This window comes from Taudactylus pleione, unplaced genomic scaffold, assembly GCF_031769625.1.
Source record: "Taudactylus pleione unplaced genomic scaffold, aTauple2 ptg000279l, whole genome shotgun sequence".
Lineage (NCBI taxonomy): Eukaryota > Metazoa > Chordata > Amphibia > Anura > Myobatrachidae > Taudactylus > Taudactylus pleione.
In genome coordinates, this window is record NW_028284681.1 from 1,169,407 (window position 1) to 1,191,200 (window position 21,794).

General features: G+C 46.1%; 1 protein-coding gene across 4 annotated transcripts in view; it reads left to right on the top strand.

Annotated features, from left to right (window-relative positions):
- The window catches only part of ELMO2 (engulfment and cell motility 2), a 57,132-nt gene that overhangs the window by 15,347 nt on the left and 19,991 nt on the right, over positions 1 to 21,794 (top strand). For 3 of the 4 annotated variants that reach the window (XM_088481895.1, XM_088481898.1, XM_088481896.1), the window contains exons 2-4: positions 1,180 to 1,313; positions 11,588 to 11,717; positions 14,470 to 14,510. In XM_088481895.1, coding sequence (XP_088338021.1) covers positions 11,640 to 11,717; positions 14,470 to 14,510 — 119 coding nt within the window. In that variant the 5' untranslated portion in view covers positions 1,180 to 1,313; positions 11,588 to 11,639. The remainder of the gene's footprint in view (positions 1 to 1,179; positions 1,314 to 11,587; positions 11,718 to 14,469; positions 14,511 to 21,794) is intronic. The other variant, XM_088481897.1, reaches the window with a different exon arrangement.

The window sequence follows — 21,794 nt, forward strand, 5'->3', positions numbered from 1 at the left end:
TTTATTTATGTACAAGCAGAGTCACACTGCACCTGGCCGTTCATTCTCGCCAGGCATCTCGCACCTAGGTGTATGAGGACACATCTGTAAGGACATGCAGAGAGCATGCGGACACATTTGACAGTATCATGAGTAACTGTCTGATAACAGCGCTGTGCCATTCTCTATTGGCATTTTTTTCTATAAGGACTGAGATTGTTCACTTGATGGTCTTTCTGCAACATTGTCTTTTCTATAAAGCCAGTATCTATGTCTGAGGTGGTGATTTTGTACAGATTAATTTGATGACACAAAGGGCCTTATTCAGAGATGGACACAGTGCTGATGTTTATGCAGTTGATCGATTATTGGTAATGGCGCTGCTCATGCACCAAATTGCTCGCAGCTGAGGATTTATTTGCAATGTGATTAACAGTGACCATTTGTGGGCAGCAATGGGCGGGTGGTGATGGATACGCAATTGTGTCATCATTTTCAGGGCGTGTCTCTGCGATCCTGTACACAGTAAAACTGACTTTGGCGTCTCAGTTCCCGCTGTCATTCTACATGACCATAGGGTTACTCAGAAGACTGATGTGCGACTGATGCTGCGCCTAGTTTGAGGCTAGTCATCATCAGTGTGAACGTGTACCTGCAATGTAACCGATGCAAAAGATATGCCTCCTAACAGGTTTATATGTGTAGAATTGCTGGTCTGCATGAGCCACATTTGCATGAACATGCTCTTACTGGACTTTTCATATACGTGAGAACATCCGTTCCCACTTACTTGCTGCTCTTATTGTAAGATTTCATACGTGTAAAATCCGTGTGGGGCTGCATATGGACGTTTGCTTTCCAAGCAGGCATGGAGTGCGCTATGCAAGCTTGGGTATTACTTACTCTGCACCAGCCCTTGTGACTGTACAGATTAGCTTCTACTATGTTCTACTACACTTGACCAAGAACATTTGCTGAAAGCACCAGTACATTTAGGGGAGTTTTATCAAGTCTTGGAGAGAGCTAAAGTGGAGCAGTTGCTCATAACAACCAATCAGCTTCTGGCATTTATCTAGCACAGCCTGTAAAATGACTGTTACATGCTGATTGGTTGCTGTGGGCAACTTCTCCACTTTATCTCTCTCCCCTTCATTTTATTTAAATATCCCTTCCTAAAACAAAATTTAATTTTGGTTATAGAGAACTACATTTAGAAGCCCTGCCAGAGAAGCGTCATTCCGTGCTTGTCAAATAACACAATGATGTGAGCTCATGCTTTATCATCTAACGCCCTGGTTGGAGAGTGAAACATCGAAACTGCAGGACTCCTATTGGTAAGTGATATAATAGCGGTTGCACAATTACTAAAACTTCAGGTCACTTTTACAATACTATAGAACCCCTCCTCTTGTAGTCCCCCGATGAAGCCTTTATAACAAAACTCATGTTAGGGCATTCTTTATTTCCCACAGTAACCTCTCATGAACAGCTCTGCTTCGACCAGTGAGATTTTTTTTTTTTAAATATTGTTTCAGATCCTCAATTATGAGAATACGTTTCCTTATATCACATTCATATTCACAGGAGACACATTTTTTTTTTTTTTTTCATGTAATTGCTCTTTTACATCTAAATATTTTAAGATACATTTTACTGTTGATACTTTTCCTATTTATTCTGTTGTATTGTTATTTTTGATCTTTGAAGGATGTTGCATGATTAATTGGTATTTTACCGGTATTTAACTGCTATTGACAGCATAGTTTGTTTATATTTTGGACTAATAAAGGTGAATCTTACCTGTTATTTGCTGGTTATGCACTCTCAGTGATATGTTGTGGCTATGGTAGCACTGAAGTCCAGGTAGTAGTATAAAGTAAAATTGACATCCTGTGTAAATTAATTTATTATAAATGCAAATTATTCAGTGCAAAAATTTGGTGCTACTTACAAAAATTAATGATCATTAGGACTATAGTAAAAACTGTTATTTTTATTCTCTATCTCTATTCACAGATTTATGTATGTTATAATATCAAGTAGTCCTAGTGCTGAGATTGTCCCAGTAAATAAGGAATTAGATTATTATTTATTTATTACCAGTTATTTATATAGCGCACACATATTCCGCAGCGCTTTACAGAGAATAGTTGGCCATTCACATGTCCCTGCCCCAGTGGAGCTTACAATCTAAGGGCCTGATTCAGAGCCGCTCGTAAGCGGCAGTACGCTCGTTCCGAGCGATGTTCGCACATCTGCGCATGCGTACGGTTTGTAATACGCATGCGCGAACCAGTCAGTGCGGCCGAAAAACGTTTGTTCGCTATATAGCGAATGCCTGCTACTTTGAGTGACAGGATGAGGCGTATGTGGGTGGTAACAGGGGAAGGAGCTTGAAAACGGGGAGTGGAATTAAGAACGCAGGCGCGCTTAAAGGTCAAAACGGGCGTTTTATGGGTGTGCATAATTAAAACAGCAGCGTCATTGACCACGTCACCTGGTTGTTTTATAGTCAGAACTGCTCGCAATATAGTGGTAGGAAAAACCAACCACAAGAATAGCGAGCAGTTCATACGCTGATCGATGTACTCGATTAATCTAATAAATAGCGGACATGACGTATGGTGCGAGCGGCCAGAGGGCGTTTTTTTCAAAATTACGACCGCATGTTTTGTTCGCTCGTTCAGACATAGAGGCGTGAACAGACCGCAAAGAGCAAACTGTTCATTTGAATAGCCACCCCTTTTTTTGGAACGAACGACCGCAAATAGCAACCGGCTCTGAATCAGGCCCAAAGTTCCCAGGGGAGGAAGCCTTCCCTGTCAGCGGCTCCTCCCCTCAGCTCAGCGCACCTTTCAGCACGCAGTCTGGCGTCGCTGAGCTGCAGTTACACGGCCACTCCTCCTCTGAGGTCTCCAGCGGCCATTTTCCCAGTGGCAGCGCAGATCTCAGGGAGCACGCGGACCGGCCCCCCTGTGTACCTCTCCCCTGAGGAGACGAGGAGGTTGAGCGCTCAGTGGCTCCGGTGTTGGCCTCCTGCGGACGCTGTTCTGCAGGAGTAGATAGGGAGGATTTGTCACAGGATGGCCTGTGTAGTCGATGCCAGGTGGCTCCTGGCCCATCCAGACCTTCTCTGGCGCAGGAACCACCGTGGGCGATGTTTTCTCAAGTGCTGGTGTCTATTGCGGACCGTCTGTTGGTCCCGACTGCTCTCCCTACTAGGGCGGTGCCCCAGCCGACCATCCCCCATTCCCCGGGTGTCCCGCAGTTATTGCGGAGTCCTCCTGGGTCTCAATCAGTAGGTCCCTATGCGGGGTTGCCTATGTATATACAGGCTTCCCCTGTGCCGCAGCAGCCTGTGGTACCTTTTCAGGCCCCTATGGCGACTCCTCCACCATGGGTGGATGTGCTCTCCAACTCCGTGCAAAATTTGGCGGCCGCTTCCTCGGCTTTTCAGTCAATGTTGCAGACTGACATGCCTTCTAGGATTTCAAAACGCCCACTCATGACACGGGCTGCTCAGGTATCGGACTCAGAGGGTTCCTCAGATGATGGGGAGGTCCCTGATGACACTGACTCGGACGCCTCGGTCCAGAAAATGGATACCAAGTCGTCCATTAATGTGCGAGCACTAGTTAGGGCGGTGCGAGCTATTCTTCTTATAGAGGATGAGGCACCGGTTCCTAAGTCGAAGTTTCCTAGTTTCAAAAAAACTAAGGTGGCTTCTGCGGTGTTTCCCCTGTCGGATCAGTTGACGGATCATATGGCGGTAGCTTGGCAGGCGCCCAGTAAGAGATTCCTTCCTCAGAAGCGGTTGGCTTCTAATTACCCCTTCCCTGAGGCACATTGTAAAAAATGGGAAACTCCACCGGCGGTGGATTCCCATGTCACCCGTTTAACTCGGGGCGCCACCTTACCATTACCGTCGATATCCTCGCTGAAGGATCCCACGGACAGGAAAGTTGAGACTTGCTTAAAGTCTATTTACTCCCTCTCCGGGGCGGTGGCCCGACCGTCCATGGCCATCTCCTGGGTGGCCAAGGCCATTGAGGGGTGGGCCAATGCATTGGAAGATACCTTCCCAGACGACGCTCCGGATGTCCAGCGGGCGTTGTTGGGACAAATGAGGGACGCTGCTTCTTACATTGGTGAAGCTTCTTTAGATGCTAGTCTGCTGACCTCGTGGGTATCGGCTGCAGCGGTGTCTGGCCGCCGATCCTTGTGGTTGCGGTCCTGGAGAGCGGACTCTGATTCAAAGAAGGGTCTGGAGGCCTTACCTTTCAATGGGGAATTACTATTTGGTCCGGACTTGGACAAAATAGTGGACACCCTGGCTAAATCCAAGTCGGCCTTCCTCCCTTCGGCGGCACTGCCTGCTAAGGTTCGGAGTTCGGCTTTTCGTTCCTTTCGGGTTCAGGGTAAGGCGAAAGGTCAGTCCTTCCCGAGACAGTCTGCGAGTAAGACTGCCTCTAAACCCAAGAAGCAAGCCTGGAGTGCTCGGCGCCCTTCTTCCAAGCAGGAAGATAAACCTGCGGCCTGATGGGACGGGCCTCCCTCTGGGGGACCTCAGAGTGGGAGGCCGACTTCTTCTATTTACCCAGTGCTGGCACAATACCACCATGGATGCCTGGGTTCGAGAAGTGGTCTCCCATGGGTACGCCCTGTCTTTTCGGCACAGACCACCCCACCAGTTTTTCTGCACAAGTCCTTCTCAGGACAAGACCAAGGCGTTACAGGTTCAGGAGGCTATAGAGTCCTTGCTGAAAGCAGGGGTCATTGTTCCCATTCCTCTATCACAACGAGGGACGGGGTATTATTCGTCTCTGTTTCTGGTGCAGAAACCCAATGGTTCTCATCGCCCTATCCTCAACTTGAAGTCTCTGAACAAATTCCTCAGAGTTCCCAAGTTCAGGATGGAAACGTTACGTTCCATCATTCTGGCGATGGAACCGGGGGATTACATGGTGTCCCTGGACATCCAGGACGCCTACCTCCATGTTCCGATAGCATTTTCACACCAGCGGTATCTGAGGTTCGCTATCCTTCAACACCACTATCAGTTCCGGGCGCTACCCTTTGGTCTCTCCACGGCACCGAGGGTGTTCACGAAGATTATGGCGGTCATGGCCGCACATCTTCGGAACCAGAATGTACGGCTGCTGCCGTATCTGGACGACCTCCTGTTGCTGGCGAGCTCCCCGGAGGTACTGCTTCAACATCTCCACCTGACGATCGCTTGCCTGCAAGCACACGGGTGGTTGATAAATTGGAAAAAGTCCTCCCTGATTCCATCACAGCGGATGGTTCATTTGGGAGCCCTGCTGGATTCGCGTCAGCAAAGGATCTTCCTGACTCCGGAGAAGGTCGCCTCCCTACAGCTGCGGATACACAGTTGCCTGAGCCGTTGCCGTCTGTCGGTCCATTCGGCTATGAGAGTTCTGGGGTCCATGGTGTCGACATTCGACATGGTGGAATTTGCCCAGTTCCATTCCCGGCCCCTGCAGGGGCTGATTCTATCAGAATGGAACGGGTTACCTCACCGGATCCGCTCTCAGGTGCTGGTGTTGTCTCCGGACGTTCGGCAATCTTTGGCTTGGTGGCTTCAGACAGCTCATCTGGTCGAGGGGCGCCCATTTTGGATCCCGGACTGGGTCCTCCTCACGACGGATGCCAGTCTCCGGGGTTGGGGGGCAGTGACCGGCTCTTTGTCGCTTCAGGGTCGTTGGTCAGCGGAAGAAGCACTTCTCCCCATCAACATCCTGGAACTGCGGGCAGTATACAGGGCCCTGCAGTCGTCCGGCCCCGCTCTTCACGGAAGGGCGGTACAGGTGCAGTCCGACAACGCCACCACGGTGGCGTATATCAACCACCAAGGCGGAACTCGCAGTCAGGCAGCGATGTCGGAGGTGTCTCGTATCCTGACTTGGGCGGAGGGTCACATTCCGGCGATCTCGGCGGTCTTCATCCCCGGAGTCCTCAATTGGGAGGCGGACTTCCTCAGCCGTCACGACGTGCATCCCGGGGAATGGTCGCTTCACCCAGAGGTGTTTCAGCTACTCGTGGACAGGTGGGGACTGCCGGAGCTGGACTTGATGGCCTCCCGTCACAATCACAAGTTGCCCGTTTACGGGTCAAGGACAAGAGACGCAGGCGCAAGTCTGGTGGACGCGCTGTCGGTGAAATGGACGTTTCACCTGGCGTATCTGTTTCCTCCGCTATCCCTGCTTCCTCGGGTTCTGCGGAAATTCAAGCAGGACGGCGGCATGCTCGTGCTGGTAGCTCCGGCGTGGCCCAGACGTCCTTGGTACTCCGATCTCAGGAGCCTCTCCATCGACGCTCCGTACCTTCTTCCTCAGCGTCGGGACCTGTTGTCTCAGGGGCCCTGCCTTTACCCGGATCTGGGTCGGCTGTCTTTGACGGCGTGGCTCTTGAGACAGCCGTCTTGAGGTCTCGGGGCTTCTCCAGTTCGGTTATTGGTACCATGCTCAGGGCACGCAAGCCTGCTTCAGCACGGATTTATCACAGAGTGTGGCACACTTACTTTCAGTGGTGTGAGTCCAGACATTATGATCCTCAGGTGTTCAGAGTTTCCAGGATCTTGGAATTTCTTCAGTCAGGATTGGATCTCGGCTTACGCCTTGCATCTCTGAAGGTTCATGTGTCCGCCTTGTCCGTGTGGTTTCAACGGCGGATTGCAATACTACCAGACGTTCACACCTTTTTCCAGGGTGTTCTCAGGATCCAGCCTCCCTTTGTGCCTCCTGTGGCTCCTTGGGACTTGGCGGTGGTGCTACGGGTCCTGCAGGGTTCTCCGTTTGAGCCTCTTGAGGCGGTGGAGCTCAAGTGGCTGACATTTAAGACGGTTTTTCTCCTGGCAATTGCTTCGGCCAGGAGGGTGTCTGAATTGGGGGCGCTTTCCTGTCGCCCTCCTTTCCTGATTTTTCACCAGGACGGAGCGGTGCTCCGCACTCGTCCTGAGTTTTTGCCCAAAGTGGTCTCGAAGTTCCACATTAATCAGGAACTTGTTGTGCCAGCTTTTCAGTCCCCTGATCTTTCAGCTGGTGAGACTTCCTTAGATGTGGTCCGGGCGCTTAGAATTTATGTAGACCGGACGGCTTCGGTAAGGAAGTCTGATTCCTTGTTTATCCTCTTTGGTTTTCACAAGAGGGGTTGGCCTGCCAACAAACAAACGTTAGCCCGTTGGCTTCGTTCCGTTATTTGTGAGGCTTATGCACAAGAGGGTTTACCTGTGCCAGCCTCTGTTAAGGCTCATTCCACTCGTTCTGTGGGTCCCTCTTGGGCTTCTAGAAGTGGCGCTTCTGCTGTTCAGCTGTGTAAGGCGGCCACTTGGTCTTCTATTCAAAAGTTTTTGAGGTTCTATGCGTTTGACACCTTCGCCTCTCAGGATGCTTCCTTTGGGCACCGGGTGCTCCTTTCAGCACAGGAGCGTCCCCGCCCTTAGTTGAACTGCTTTGGGACATCCCCAAGGTCAACCCTGTGGACCCCCTATGGACCCTGAAGTAGAAAACAGGAGATATGGTAAGAACTTACCTTTGTTATCTCTGTTTCTACGAAGTCCATAGGGTCCACAGGGCGCCCGCCCTGACGCACCTGGCTTCAAATGGGCTGTGTGGCTGGTCACCGGTTTTCCGTCTCCTATTGCTGTGAGTATGGTTTCTTGTGTGTTCCAGTCTTCCTTCTCTCTGTTCCATATTCTCCTCCGGCCTAGGCTGCTTACCAACTGAGGTGCCTGTGGCTCGGGGGCGGGGTATAGAGGAGGACCCAAGTGCATCCTGGGAGCTAAAAGCTTAACTGTGTGGTGCCCATGGATCCTGTTCCAGCTATAACCCCAAGGTCAACCCTGTGGACCCTATGGACTTCGTAGAAACAGAGATAACAAAGGTAAGTTCTTACCATATCTCTTGTTATTGACTCCCCCATCAGTATTATGTGCACAATCTGGAACCATGTAATATCCTTAATAAAGTCCTAGGACCATCATAAATGTAATGCTAGATACATCCTGTTAACTTATATAGCAATATACTTTTAGTACTACTTTAAATCTTTAGCCTTAGGCCCTTAGCTTTAATCAGCCAGTATTTGCAGTCACACCTGAGCTAGGACACTTAGTAAATAAGGTCCACTTTGTTCACATTGATGAAACAAATATAAGGGAAGTGAGTTGAGCCTCCGCTAAAGCCAAAGTGGGCCGTATTCCTCAAAGGTACTATGGCATTGTTAGCATTTCGCTTTACATACTAAAGGTGCGTACACACTAGACGATTTGCTCCATGAGCGACATCGTCTAGTGTGTCCCCGGCAGGGGTGTGCTCTGTGTGGTTAACGACACTGAGCACAAACACTGAACGATATCCTGAATTATATCGTTCAGTACCGGGCTCCCTCCCTCATTCCCAAACATGCAACAACCTGACAATATAGTTAGGTTGGCCTGCATGTTCAGGCGATGAACGTCAAAGACCAACGGGAGCGGGAGCGCGCATTGTTGGTAGTTATTGTTGATCGTTTTTGCTCAAAAACTGAACAATGGACGACTGAACGATAACGATTTCGTTCCATCGTCCAAAATATTGCCCGGTTTGTACGCACCTTTACATGGCTGCTGCATTACAGAAGCCAACATTATTTCCTCTTATTGCATCATCCAGGCATACATTCCAGCATTTTAGCACTTTACTGGGTCCTTTATTCTGCCTAGTTTCTGTGTTGATTTTTAATTGAAGTAAAAATGAAACAATAGGGTTATGCACAGCAAGAAATCTGGAAGAAATTTAACATTGTTATTACTCTGGAACTGTTTTATACATATATTTTTAAGCCACTTATTAATGTGTTACTACTGTTGGCACTTATGTCCTCCAGCATTTAATTTAAAATAAAAATGTTCATATGGTTCAAATATTTTTGGCCCCTTTCTGTAGGGATGAATGGAGATATTTATGTTTTTGCATGTCACTTGCGTCATTGGAGTGTATTTTCACATTTCAAATTTTAAATATGCTTAAAAAAATTTGAGTTAAGATGTACATTTAGATTTTTGAGCTAGAATTTATTTGGCTCTTTGGAACTGTGTAACATAGTAACATCTATGTTACCCGGGTTCAATAAGCTACAAATTCTTATACAAAGAACACTGGTAGTCTTAACAGTCTTAACATACCCATACACGCTGCAATTTGGACAGGCAATTAGTCAGAAATATGTGTCTGTAGCCATAAAGGCACCATCAATCCTGATCCACATCTGATTAGGAGCAATCGGATGCTGATTTGGACAGACTGTAAAATGTAAAACATGATGGCATCTTACCAGATACATGGTCATTGTCCAGCTATAGTTATGGTGTGTTCTGGCTGCCAGCAGTTAGCCCAAGCACAGAACTGATTGAGTCTCCTGATTTGGAAACACATGTATGTACGAGTATGGCCACATCTGATGAAGAGTATACATACATTTACTTAATAGAGATCAAGTACATCATTGCCACTATAAGTTAGATATTCCCCAGGAGTTTCTAGGGTGCTCCTAACAGACTGTGGGCATTATAGAGAGATTGGGGGATCTCCATCCATCCAGTACACGCAATTCATACCAAGGGGTTAGGTTAACTCCTCTGAATATGATATTGCATGGATAAGGGTAGGGTCTCTATATACAGCAGTCCAGCTTTAATTATACAAGGCTCTGAATGCAACAAGCCAGAGATATCAGGAGCCTACTTGGTACAGAAGATAGAGGGAAGCAGTGTGGAATTAACAGGGAAGAGTATAAAACCCCTTCAGTAGCCGTACCTGGAAGTGACGTGAGTGAGGGCGGAAGTGGAGGTTTCTGCCCACACTTTTCAGGAAAAGAAGAAAGTCTGCCCCTTGCGGGCTCGTTACGCGGATATATTCCCCCTCTATGCCGACTTAGATGTTAGGGATTGACGTTGGACACTGTGGCAGATGACGTCATCATACATAAACGGAAGGGGTTCTACCTCATTCCGTATTAACAGTGCTGTGCTTTCTGATAACCTTGTTAGAGAGGTTAGATGTTTTCAGATACAATGTTTCTATGACTAATGATGTCAGTATTATTGAAAATTTTACATAATGGACATTTCAAGCAAGGTTGACCTGTGTGACACTACTCTAGTGTCCGCTGAGCCGTTCTGCAGGCCCTTTCTGTGGAAATGACTGTTTACTAGTAGCTCTGTCAGAGATCCAGCTACGACCCCAATTCCCCAATCTGACACAATCAGTGCTCCAATCCACGGATCTACAGCCATCGATGAGTGATCCATTGGCAAATCTGAGAAATTCATCATGTAAAAAATTCCTGACTTGCAGATTCTGACCATTTTCGAGTCGGGATAGAGGAATCGAGATTGTTCAACATGTTTGATATTCCTGATTTTCTGACCCCTTAGTTGGGAAAATAGAAAATTGCAGCAATCAGTTGTAGATGTATGGGCGCCTTAACTACAGTCTTTCTAATGTGCTATTTTCAATTCCATAGTTGTTTTGTGGAGCCTATTTTTGATGAGAGGAGGCACAAAATCCAGAGAGTTAAGAAGAGTCAGAGTATTTATTCCACTATGGAACTTTCTTCATCTGGATTCATTTTAGGCCTGATGAGTCAATCAAGGTTGATGATCTTAAAAAGATAGAAAATGAATCAACTGGATTGGTGCCCAAACTTTTTCATATGCCTTGTCCACTGTTTTTATGTTTAATTTATTTATCTGTAGTATGAATTCATCAGAAATTTAGTAAATTAATATTCAAATATGCCATATTTAAGTTTGTACCCTGTGGCGCTAGGGCCATGGATAGAGTTGCAGTTATATCCATTTACACACAACTGTTGTGTGTGTATGTGTTTAATTGCTTTGACGCTTTAGTTTGTCTGAAGTTTATTAGTATGTTAGAAGCATAAAATATGGAAGGTGCTATGAATATTTATTTAGCTGTGGTTCCCAGAAATTGATCTGTGCTGGAGAAATCAATGTTAAATTGCTAAACTTCCAAAAAAAACTGGTGGAACCTACAGTAATTAATGCAGAGGTAATGCAATATGTTCGTTTTAATGCTTTGGTAATGGTTAGGAACCTCACACAACAGGGAGCCGCGATGAGACTGCAAAGTGGAGCAAGCAGTGAAAAAGGATAGAGTAGTTAATTTAAAAAAATAGTATTTGATTGTGTCTTTTTTTACCTGTCTTATAGGTATACAATCGGGAAGCCAGCTGCCTTAATACCGGCAGCCGGCTTCCCGACTGTCATATCCCGGCGAGGGTGAAATGCCGGGCGTCCGATTCCGTCTTATAGGCATGTTTCACTTAATCTGTAATCTACATTGTTTGACCCTATTTTCTTCTGCATTGAGTCAGGCTGAGTTTAAGATGTTTTCAATTCTGACTGTTAAATCGGAAAGTACTGCTAAGTACTTGATGTACCTACATTACAACGGAAATGGCAATAGATGTTTTACATGTTTGTGTCTAGTGATAGTTGAGCATTCAGTGTTATTACGTTTATGTTGCTTCTATGAATGTACGTAGTGATATTTTTTCCTTGACTCTTTCTTTTTACTCCTGTTAGAGCTGCCTGATAGCTCCTGCGGGAAGGCTGGTCAAGGAAGCCACCGGCGGACATGCCTCCACCGCTGGATATTGTCAAGGTAGCCATTGAGTGGCCTGGAGCTAATGCCCAGCTGATTGAAATTGACCAGGTGAGCTGCTTGTCTCTTAGATTTCTGTAAGGGAAAGAGTGGTGTGAGGCATTTACCTAAACATCCATAAGCCAGAGCCCATAAATACAGATTGTAAGGCAGAAGTTCCCAGAGCCATGGGGGAGGAGCAGGGATGCAATATGCTTTTTTTTTTTTTTTTTTTTAGAAAGTCTTATTATTGTGCAGCAAAAATACAATCGAAACAAAATAGAATAAATATGCAGACCATAACATGCATGTATACATTATTGTGGTATACATCTCAATAACATTGCTGTAGGATTTTCATAACAAACAAAATAACAGAAAGAAAGAAAGGAAAGACAAAGGGTAAAATAACAAGGTAATAAAACAAAACAAACAAAGAGGATCAGAAAATTAAACATAGTAAATCTACTCATCAGTCATAGTAATGTTCATATTATAGACAGTTAAATAAAGATATGCTGTGTAATAACTTCGAATAAAAATAGGACAAGGGGAAAATTATAGGAAGTGGGAGAAGCAGAGGGTATGGCAGGAGAATGAAAGGTTACAAAGGCTATTATCAAACTCCGTTCTCCGGAATGTAAAAGATGGACTAAGATAAAAATTGGGAGTACTCTCGTTAAGTGAGTTGACACAACAGAAATCATTCTGTAACTTCAAATATTTTCCACATAAACGTTTGTATCTGCATGGGTAAGTAGTCAATACACGCACCCCACCTCTAATGAAATTTTATTACCCCCTTTTCTATATCAAAAGTAGCCATTCGTCATTCATGATGGAGAGTCTCCAATATGACTGATTTCCATTCACCTATAGTCGGGGAGGATGGGGAGATCCAATGTTTTAAAATAATTTGTTTGGCTACTGTAACCATAACCGCGTCTGTAGTCCATGAGGAGAAGAAAAAGGAGGGCCTCCTCCAGTTTGGGGAATCTGAGTCTGAAAACAGCATGCAGCTGATAAAGAAATGTATCCCAAAATCTGCTAATCTTTCTACAGTGCCAGAGATTATGGGATAACGTAGCATGGGGGAGATGACACTCAGGACAATCTCCTGATTCGGATTCCTCAAATTGCTTCCTGTGAGCTGGAGAAATATAGGTCCTATTAAATACTCTCTTGTAATGAGGCTGATTTAAGCGCCGGCAAATTATTAGCAGTGTATAACACGGTAGCTGTAAAATATGTTAATTCTGACAGTTCAAAGCACCACGCCGTAGAAGTGCCAGACAACACTATAGGTTCGGATTTCATTAAAGCTGGATATAAATATCAAATCTTAAACTTGTTAAGATGACTGAAGACCAGAGTCTCGGAAGGAACATTTGGGGTTTGGGTAGCGGGAAAGGTGTTGTCCAATGCAGTAGGCTTTCAATATGAGATATACAACGAATCCTTGAAGGCCAATGATCGTCATTATAGCCATATTAAAATTAAGAATACAGTGAAGTGCACATAATAAATTATGAAACACTACAGCAGTAGTCATGGGGCATATTTGGCTGCAGATTATATATCCAGTGATTATGCTGTTTGGATATATTGTGGTGATGTAAGTGGGAGAAAGTATACCTAGCATATAACAAAAAGATCAAATCTCAGGAATCTGCTCCTTGCAAACCTGGTAATTGCTCTGGAAGTATATCCTCTGTATGCCTTCTGGGCAATGCTGCTTTAGCTCATGTAAAGCGTAGTGTCTGCCAGGCAGGATTGCAGAGTAATTTACAATATTTAGGGTGAGCGCTTCACAGTTGTGCCCATTATCACCTGAATTTCTATGCATTTTCTATTCAATACAAAAAGAAATGAAAACAATTTCTCCTACTTCTGTAGCAATATCAAACTCTTAAGGTGCATATCTACTTGCCGATGGGGTAACGACACTACGATTACAACATTGTTATCGTACAGTCGTTCCTCATCCCTTGTAGTGCCTACACTGAATGATATGTCGTTTAGTGCAGGCACCCTCCCCGAACATGGGCAATCTGTCGTTATCGACAGATTGACCGTCATGTTCAGGCGACGTTTGATGTCGGAAACGACCAGCAGGAGCGCGCATCGCTGGTCGTTTCCGATATTATACTGCCAGATTTATGCACGATTAATGAGCGATTACGATGTCGTAATCGTTCAATCGCTCTGTTTAATCGGCAAGTGGATACGCAGCTTTACTACTTCGGGATTTTTAGTAAATCTGAATTAATAAAACACAAATGTGTTAATTTAAGATCCAATATTTACACTTTACAAGAATTATTAACCGATAACACTGTAATGTTTGCACTTTGTGTTACACCAGTCTAGTACTGGGTAGAAAACCCTTCTACTCCTGACTGTTCTTCCTCTTATTTCCTCCAGCACATTCAAATTATTCAGTCCTACCCTTCCCTTATCTGAGCATACATGGTCAGTTAGGTTAAAGCAAGGAATCCTACTCAGCGTATCATTTAGTCCTTTTCCTCTCTCGCCATCTCCATACTTTTGTTATATTAGGCTATGTGATTTTTTAGTAATTGCGAACTCTGTCTGCCAAGAAGACTTGGTGGTTTGTATTTAGAAATGCATTATATAATTTTACACAATCGGCAATTTCTTACATTATACGTAGAATTAACAAGGCATGGAAATGATGCATACATTTGGTATGGTCACAATACTAACTTTGTAAGCTGTGTGTGAAAGAAATATGAAAACGTGTGTATGCCATATTTAGCTGTAGTCCTGTTCTCTTCTCATGGAACATATTTTGTGTTGACAGAAACGGCCTTTGGCATCGATTATCAAGGAAGTGTGCGACGGGTAAGAACACAGAAAGATGTGTACAGTGATATAAAAGAGTTTGCTTTTAAGCTGCCCACCATTAAATTAAGGCTCTTGTATAAAGTGATGTTTTTTTGTAAGACATTGGAGGTAATTTGTGAAACACACCCAATGCACACTGCATAAAACGGTGGTTTGGAACCAATGCTACTGAATGTCCATCAAATCCATAACAAGGTGTATGCCTAACTGCTGCTCATGAAAGATGCCTGGGCAATGCAGAAGTGAGGTTCACTGAGCAAGTGTGTAAAGGTGGGTACACATGAGGACGATGGATCAGCCATTCGGTCGATCCGCTATCCTATCTGACTATCGGTAAGTGCATAAACAGGGCCTGATTCAGCAAGGATCGCAGTTGCAAAGACGCACACAATCGGTCGATTAATTCGCATTGAGTATGCATTGCAGTGAGCGTGCGCGAACTAGCAATTGCGATGGGATATGCATTTGCAGAGGCTATGCAGACCCCGAGCACAGTGATTGACAGGAAGTGCCGTTTGTGGGTGGTGACGGGGGGAGGGCGAAATCCAGGCGTGCCAGTGCGTTGGGATGGCATTGCAGTGGCGGGCATAAATTATCCATTGCAATTCATATGCAGCCTGAGGCCTCATAACGTGACCTGAAGTTAGCAATTCCTGAGTGAGGTCTGACCTGCCATAACTGTACGTTTGGGTCCGATGTTACCGATTACTTTGCTATGTTGCCCAAGTATACGGATGTGTGTAAGGGGAAGTGGGCGTCCTTATGGTAAGCTGTGATCGCAATGCGATTGCAAACATTTGCACTTCACCGCTAGTATTAGCAACTGTGGTGCGTGCTTTTTAGCAGAATAGTGATCCTTGCTGAATCAGGCCCACAGTTCCAAAACGTCGGCCCGATGTGTTGTGCCTGACGTCACAACTGGGTGGGCATTTACATGTGCCAGCCCTGTTGTGATGTCATTCACCCGCAACCTCTGCAGCAAGTCATCTGTCTGTCCGTGCACACAGCAGTATGAGCTGTGCTATCTGCAGATATATCGGTAATTGGTCATCGGCTGTGCTGCACAGCTGACGTATATGACGTATAACATATCGTCTGTACACACTGGCCGATGCACACACGATATATATCGGCAGTTCAATTGAAAGGCCGATATGTGTCGGCCAGTGTGTACCCAGCATAACCGTCAACCTCACAGTCCAATCTTCTACTAATTTACATCCTCCCTTTTAGTAAAATATATGTGTGACAGGGTCGGCCTACTTTGTCACCGTGCTTTATGGGGTTTTACTAGTTGTCAGCCATTAGTAGTCACTGACCACTCCTGCTGGTGCTACTGGGCCGAATTAGACACTTACTGACAGCACTGCTGGGTAGCCCCTCCCCCAGCTCAGGGCGCCATTCCACTGCGGTCTTGCTGCTTCCTGAGTTGCTCCTCCCTTACCCTCCACCCCCTCAGAGACTCTCGACAGCCATTTTCTGCAGGTTTCTGGGAACGCTGGGTCCAGTCTCCCTGTATACCTCTCCTAAAGGCCAGGTTATACAGTGCTATAGCCTACCTGCCACTGCGGTCTGTGTAGTTGATTTTAGTTCCCACTGCAGTTATATTGTATTTTCTGCATTGTATCTGACATATGCTAGCGCTGCTGTCTGTTTTCTTTTTCATATGACTGTCAGCTTATACCTTTCCCTTGCTTCCAATAATACCCTAGCATACTGAAGTATAAAAAGGGTTCATTGACCCTCACATCTTCATTTATTTGTGAGGGCTATCACATACTACATATCGCTGTTGCGCACTACACGGTTTCCAAATTGCTCATACATTTGGGTTGTTCTCTGCACTGTGTCAGATTGTGTGTCATGCAGAGGCAAGAATAACAAGCAGCCCGCTCCCCCCACTCTGGTGTCTTGTAAGACCTGCTCAGCAGGCTTAACTTCAGAGGACCTCATTCAGGATGGTCTGTGTGCATCTTGCTATACTGCCTCGGGGCCATCAGCACCGTTATCCTCTCCTCACGACCCACCCTGGGCTACCTTTTCACAGGTGCTGGCAAAAATTGCAGACCTTGTAATGGTCCCTGTGGTAGCTCCCCCTATGGGATGGCCACAGCAGGTACTCCCTGCAAATCCTTTGCCTCCCCCGTGGGTAGATGTGCTTTCTACTTCAGTGCAGAGTCTGGTGGAGACCTCTACCTTAACTAGTAAATCTACTAAGCATGCTGTGTTATCTTCCCAGTCCACCCAGGTGATTCAGATTCTGATTAATCATCTGGGGAGGCAGAGGATGCAGACCTCTCTCATTCTGACTCCCCTTCGGGAGATGAGAAGCCCCCTCTAATTTGAATATACCTGCACTTGTATGAGCTGAAAAAAATATACAGAACCTGTCCCTAAGACAAAGCAGCGAGCTTTTAAGCGACAAAAGGAGATTTTACCAGAATTCCCTCACTCCGATCAGCTATCTGATCATATGAGTGAGGCGTGGACTATGCCTACTAAAAGATTTCATCTGCCTAAGTGTATAAGCTTGTTTTACCCTCTTCCCGCTACTGATTGCTTTAATGGGAAGTTCCCCTAGCTGTGAATTCCCACGTGACACGTTTAGTCACAAATTCTACCTTACCTTTCTATACTGCAACCTCCTTAAAGGAGACTATGGATAGACGGATTGAGGCTTGTCTAAAGTCTATATACTCTCTTACAGGAGCATTTACTCGCCCTGCTAGGGCTACGGCCTGGGTGGCAAAGGCCATTGAAAGTTGGTCTGAAGCCCTTGAAGAGTCATTTCCCTCTGATGCCTCGATGGAACAGCTGTCTTACATATCTCACATTAGAGATGCAGCCTCCTATTTCTGTGAAGCTATGGATAATGCTCTCCTAGCCTCCAAGGCATCTGCCACTTCTGTAGTATTCCGCCGTATTGTTTGGCTCCGCTCATGGAAGGCAGATGCAGACTCTAAAAAGGCTCTGGAGTCTCTGCCTTATTCAGGAGATATCCTGTTTGGTCAAGAGTTGGACAAACTTGTGACTACGTTAGCAGCTCTAAGACGGCATTCCTGCCCTCTACATATAGTGCAAAACCTCAGACGTCACCCTTCGGTCCTTTCATCCTCAAGGAAAAACAAAAAGCCAGTCTTTTTCAAGGCATCAGGCATCAAGTAAGGCTTCCAAGCCTAGGACCAAGCAGACCTGCGCCACTAGATGTCCACCTACCAAATCTGAGGACAAGCCCTCAGTCTGACGGGGCGGGCCTCTCCCTTGGCGCTCCCAGGGTGGGAGACCGACTGCTTCATTTCGCCCAGTGCTGGCGTCAGACCACAGCAGGTGCTTTGGTAAGAGAAGTGGTCTCCCACGGTTATTTCCTATCCTTCCTGGGTGACCCCCCAGCAGTTCTTTTGCACAGGCCCTCCAGTGGACAAAGGCAAGGCCCTGCTGATCCAAAAAGCCATTCAGTCCCTACTACTCTCAAGAGTAATAATTCCGGTCCCCTCCGCACAGCAAAGGAAGGGGTATTATTCTATCCTTTTCTTCAGAAGCCCAATGTGTCTCATCAGCCTATTCTAAACCTCAAGTCTCTGAACAAGTTTATCAGGCTTACCAAGTTTCTTATGGAAACCCTCCGCCTTATTATTCTGGCTATTGAGCTTGGGGACTTTGTGATATCACTGGACATTCAGGACGCTTACCTACATGTACCTATAGCGCCTTCTCATCAATAATATCTCCTGTTTGCTATACTACATCAACATTACCAATTTCAGGCTCTGCCCTTTGGCCTTTCAACGGCTCCTCAGGTAATTGCCAAGATCATGGCAGTTATGGCGGCCTATCTTCGTCGTCAGGGAGTCAGACTGCTCCCATATTTAGATGACCTCCTTACTGTTGGCCAGCTCCCCAGAAGTGCTTCACCGCAATCTACAGATAACCATTGCCTTCTACAAATGCACGGTTGGCTGATAACTGGAAAAAGTCTTCCTTGACACCTTCTCAAAGAATGATACATCTGGGGGCTCTCCTGGACTCTCAGGTCCAGAGAATCTTCCTGACAGGAGAAAAAAAATCTCACTATTACAGCACAGGGTGCACAGACTACTACACAGTCGCCGAGTGTCAATTCACTCTGCAATGCAGACCCTGGAATCCATGGTGTCCACCTTCGACATGGTGGAGTTCGCTCAGTTTTACTCCAGGCCCCTAGAGCACCTGCTCCTCTCCAGGTGGAACGGGCTACCTCATCTGCCCAGATCACAGATGATGAGTCTATCCCCAGAGGTTCGCCTTTCTCTGGCCTAGTGGCCGGCCAGCACTCATTCCAGGGTCGCTGGGCTCAGACCGAGGTGGTCTTACCAATCAACGTCCTAGAACTGCGAGCCATCTACAGAGCTCTCACTCTGACTCAGAATGTCCATCAGGGCAGGCCAGTAAATTACAGTCCGACAACGCCACAGCAGTGGCCTACCAGGGAGGCACTCTTAAGTCGAGCAGCAATGGCAGAAGTGTCCCGCATTCTCAGATAGACCGAGCGCCATCTCCCAGCCATATCCGCAGTGTTCATCCCAGGAATTCTCAATTCTGATTTCCTAAGCCGTCACAATGTGCATGCCGGAGAGTGGTCTCTACACCTAGAAGTCTTTCAGCTTCTAGTGGGCAGATGGGGTCTACCAGAAGTGGATCTAATGGCCTCGAGACACCACCACAAACTACCAGTGTATGGAGCCAGGACAAAGCACCCCAACGCAGCCTTCCTGGACGCGTTATCGGTGAAGTGGATATTCCATTTGACGTACCTCTTCCTCCAGTATCCTTTCTTGCTGGAGTTCTTCGAAAGTTCAGCAGGAAGGGGGCACAGTCCTGTTGATAGCTCCGGCTTGGCCCATACGCTATTGGTATTCCGACCTACAAAGTTTCTCCATAGATGTTCCTCTACAACTTCCTCTATGACCAGACTTGTTGTCTCAGGGTCCCTGTCTACATCCGGACCTGGTCCGTCTGTCTTTAACGACTTGGCTCTTGAGACATCCCTCATAAGGTTTAAGGGATTTTCTGGCTCTGTGGTCCAGACCATGATCAGAGCTCGTAAACAGGCCTCTGCCAGGACTTCTTACTGGGTTTGGCATACATATTTCCAGTGGTGTGCCCCTAGAAACTATGACACGTTTTTAAGGTTTCTCGAATACTTGCCTTTCTACAGGCTGGATTGGTTCTTGGCCTCCACCTAGCTTCTCTGAAAGTGAACGTTTCTGCTCTATCGATCTGGTTTTAGCTAATAATTGCTCCTCTACCAGATGTTCACACCTTCCTGCAGGGTGTGCTATGTATACAACCTCCCTTTGTCCCTCTTGTGGCTCCGTGGGATTTGTCAGTGGTGCTCCACGCACTTCAGGAACCTCCATTTGAACCCTTGGAATCAGTGGATGTCAAATGGCTCACTGCGAAGACTGTCTTCTGGCTATAGCATCTGCCCATAGGGTCTCTGATTTAGGGGCGCTTTCCTGTCACTCACCCTTTTTAATCTTTCATCGGGACAGGGCTGTTTTTAGAACGTGCCCGGGTTTCCTTACCAGAGTGGTTTCTCGTTCCCATATTAATGAGGAAATTGTGGTTCCGGCCTTTATATCAGCAGGCTTCTCGGCAGGTGAGGCCTCCTTGGCTGTGGTCCATGCTCTAAAGATCTACGTGGACCGTACTAGTTCCATCAGGAAATCAGACTCCCTTTTCATCCTATATGGATGGCCAGCTAACAAACAGGCACTGGCCAGATGGATTTGCATGACTATCTCACAGGCTTACATGCAGACTAACCTTCCTGTGCCAGCTACAGTATCTGCGCATCCTACTGTGGACTGTGGGTCCCTAGTGGGCAGCCTGGCGTGGCGCCTCTGCTGAACATTTTTTTCAAAGGTGGCTACGTGATCTCTCCACACCTTTCTTAGGTTCTATGCCTTTGATACATTTGCCTCTCAGGATGCTTCCTTCGGGCGCAGGGTTCTCCTCTCAGCTCCCCTGTGGAATCCTATGGACCCTGAAGAAGAAAATGAGAGCGAAGGTAAAACTTACCCTTGTTAACTCTTTCTTTGAAGTCCATAGAGTCCACAGGGCACCCGCCCTGACACTCCTGGCTTCCACAGGGTTTCTTCTCTTGGTCAAATGTTTCCTTCTCTTTGTGAGAGTGTGATTCTTCAGTGTACCATTCTTCCTTCTCTCCTATCCTGCTTCTGTCTTGTGCTTGTTAGCAAAACTGAGTTTTCTTCTTTTTTAGCACCTTTGCTAAAAACTGAGTTGCCATCATACTGTGGGCGGGGTATAGGGGGAAGGACCAAAGCATCCTGGGATTGAAAAGTTTTGCTGTTGGTATCCAGTCCTCCAGGTACCTACTACTCCCCATTGCCTCCCCTGTGGATCCTATGGACTTCAAAGAAAGAGAGTTAACAAGGGTAAGTTTTACCATAACTCTCCTTTTGCTATGGTTATATGTACATATTTATATTCTAGTATAATAGACTGTAAAAACAGTTACCCCAAGGTAGATCAGCTGTAACTAGATAGCTGTTTGTGAGTGAAGGATTGCAGAGGTTTTGAGTTATAAATAAGTCTGTATAATGACAGTTTAAACTGGCTGTGTCCTTCTAAAACATGTTGTTTTTCAGGTTCTTATTTTGGTCTTCTACTGTCATTTACATGAACAACATTTGCTAGTTTGCTGTCTGTTCCAAACACAAGAGCATGTCTCCTTGCAGATGATTTTCAGACCGAGACTGACACTATCCCATGAGCCCTAGGAAAAGCAGTTGCACACAAAAGCACCTTTGGCTACTGGAAGGGTTTCATGGCTATAATGCTTCAGGTGATGGAGCTTTAAGGAGGTAGCATATTACCTCTGAGAAGGCCTACATCTATAAAACTGCACTTTATGTAAGGTCTATTTGATCTGTTGCCTGTATTCTAAAAGAAGAGCACTTGTTGGACTGCTAATGGTGATGAGAAGACATCCGTAATGGTTTATCGGATTCGTCACTGTGTGAATGCACTGTGCTCGCTTCATGGTAGCACAATCTATTAAAAGCGGACTTTAGTTCCAAACCATTGCTCACCATGAAAAATTATGTTAAATGGTTAAAACAAATATATATACTGTATATGCAAAACTGATTTAAAAAACTTTGGGCCTGATTCAGACCCGTTCGCTATTTGCAGTCGTTCGTTCAAAAACAAGGGGTGGCTATTCAAATGATCCGTTCGCAAATTGCAGTCTGTTCACACCTCTAAGTCTGAACGAGC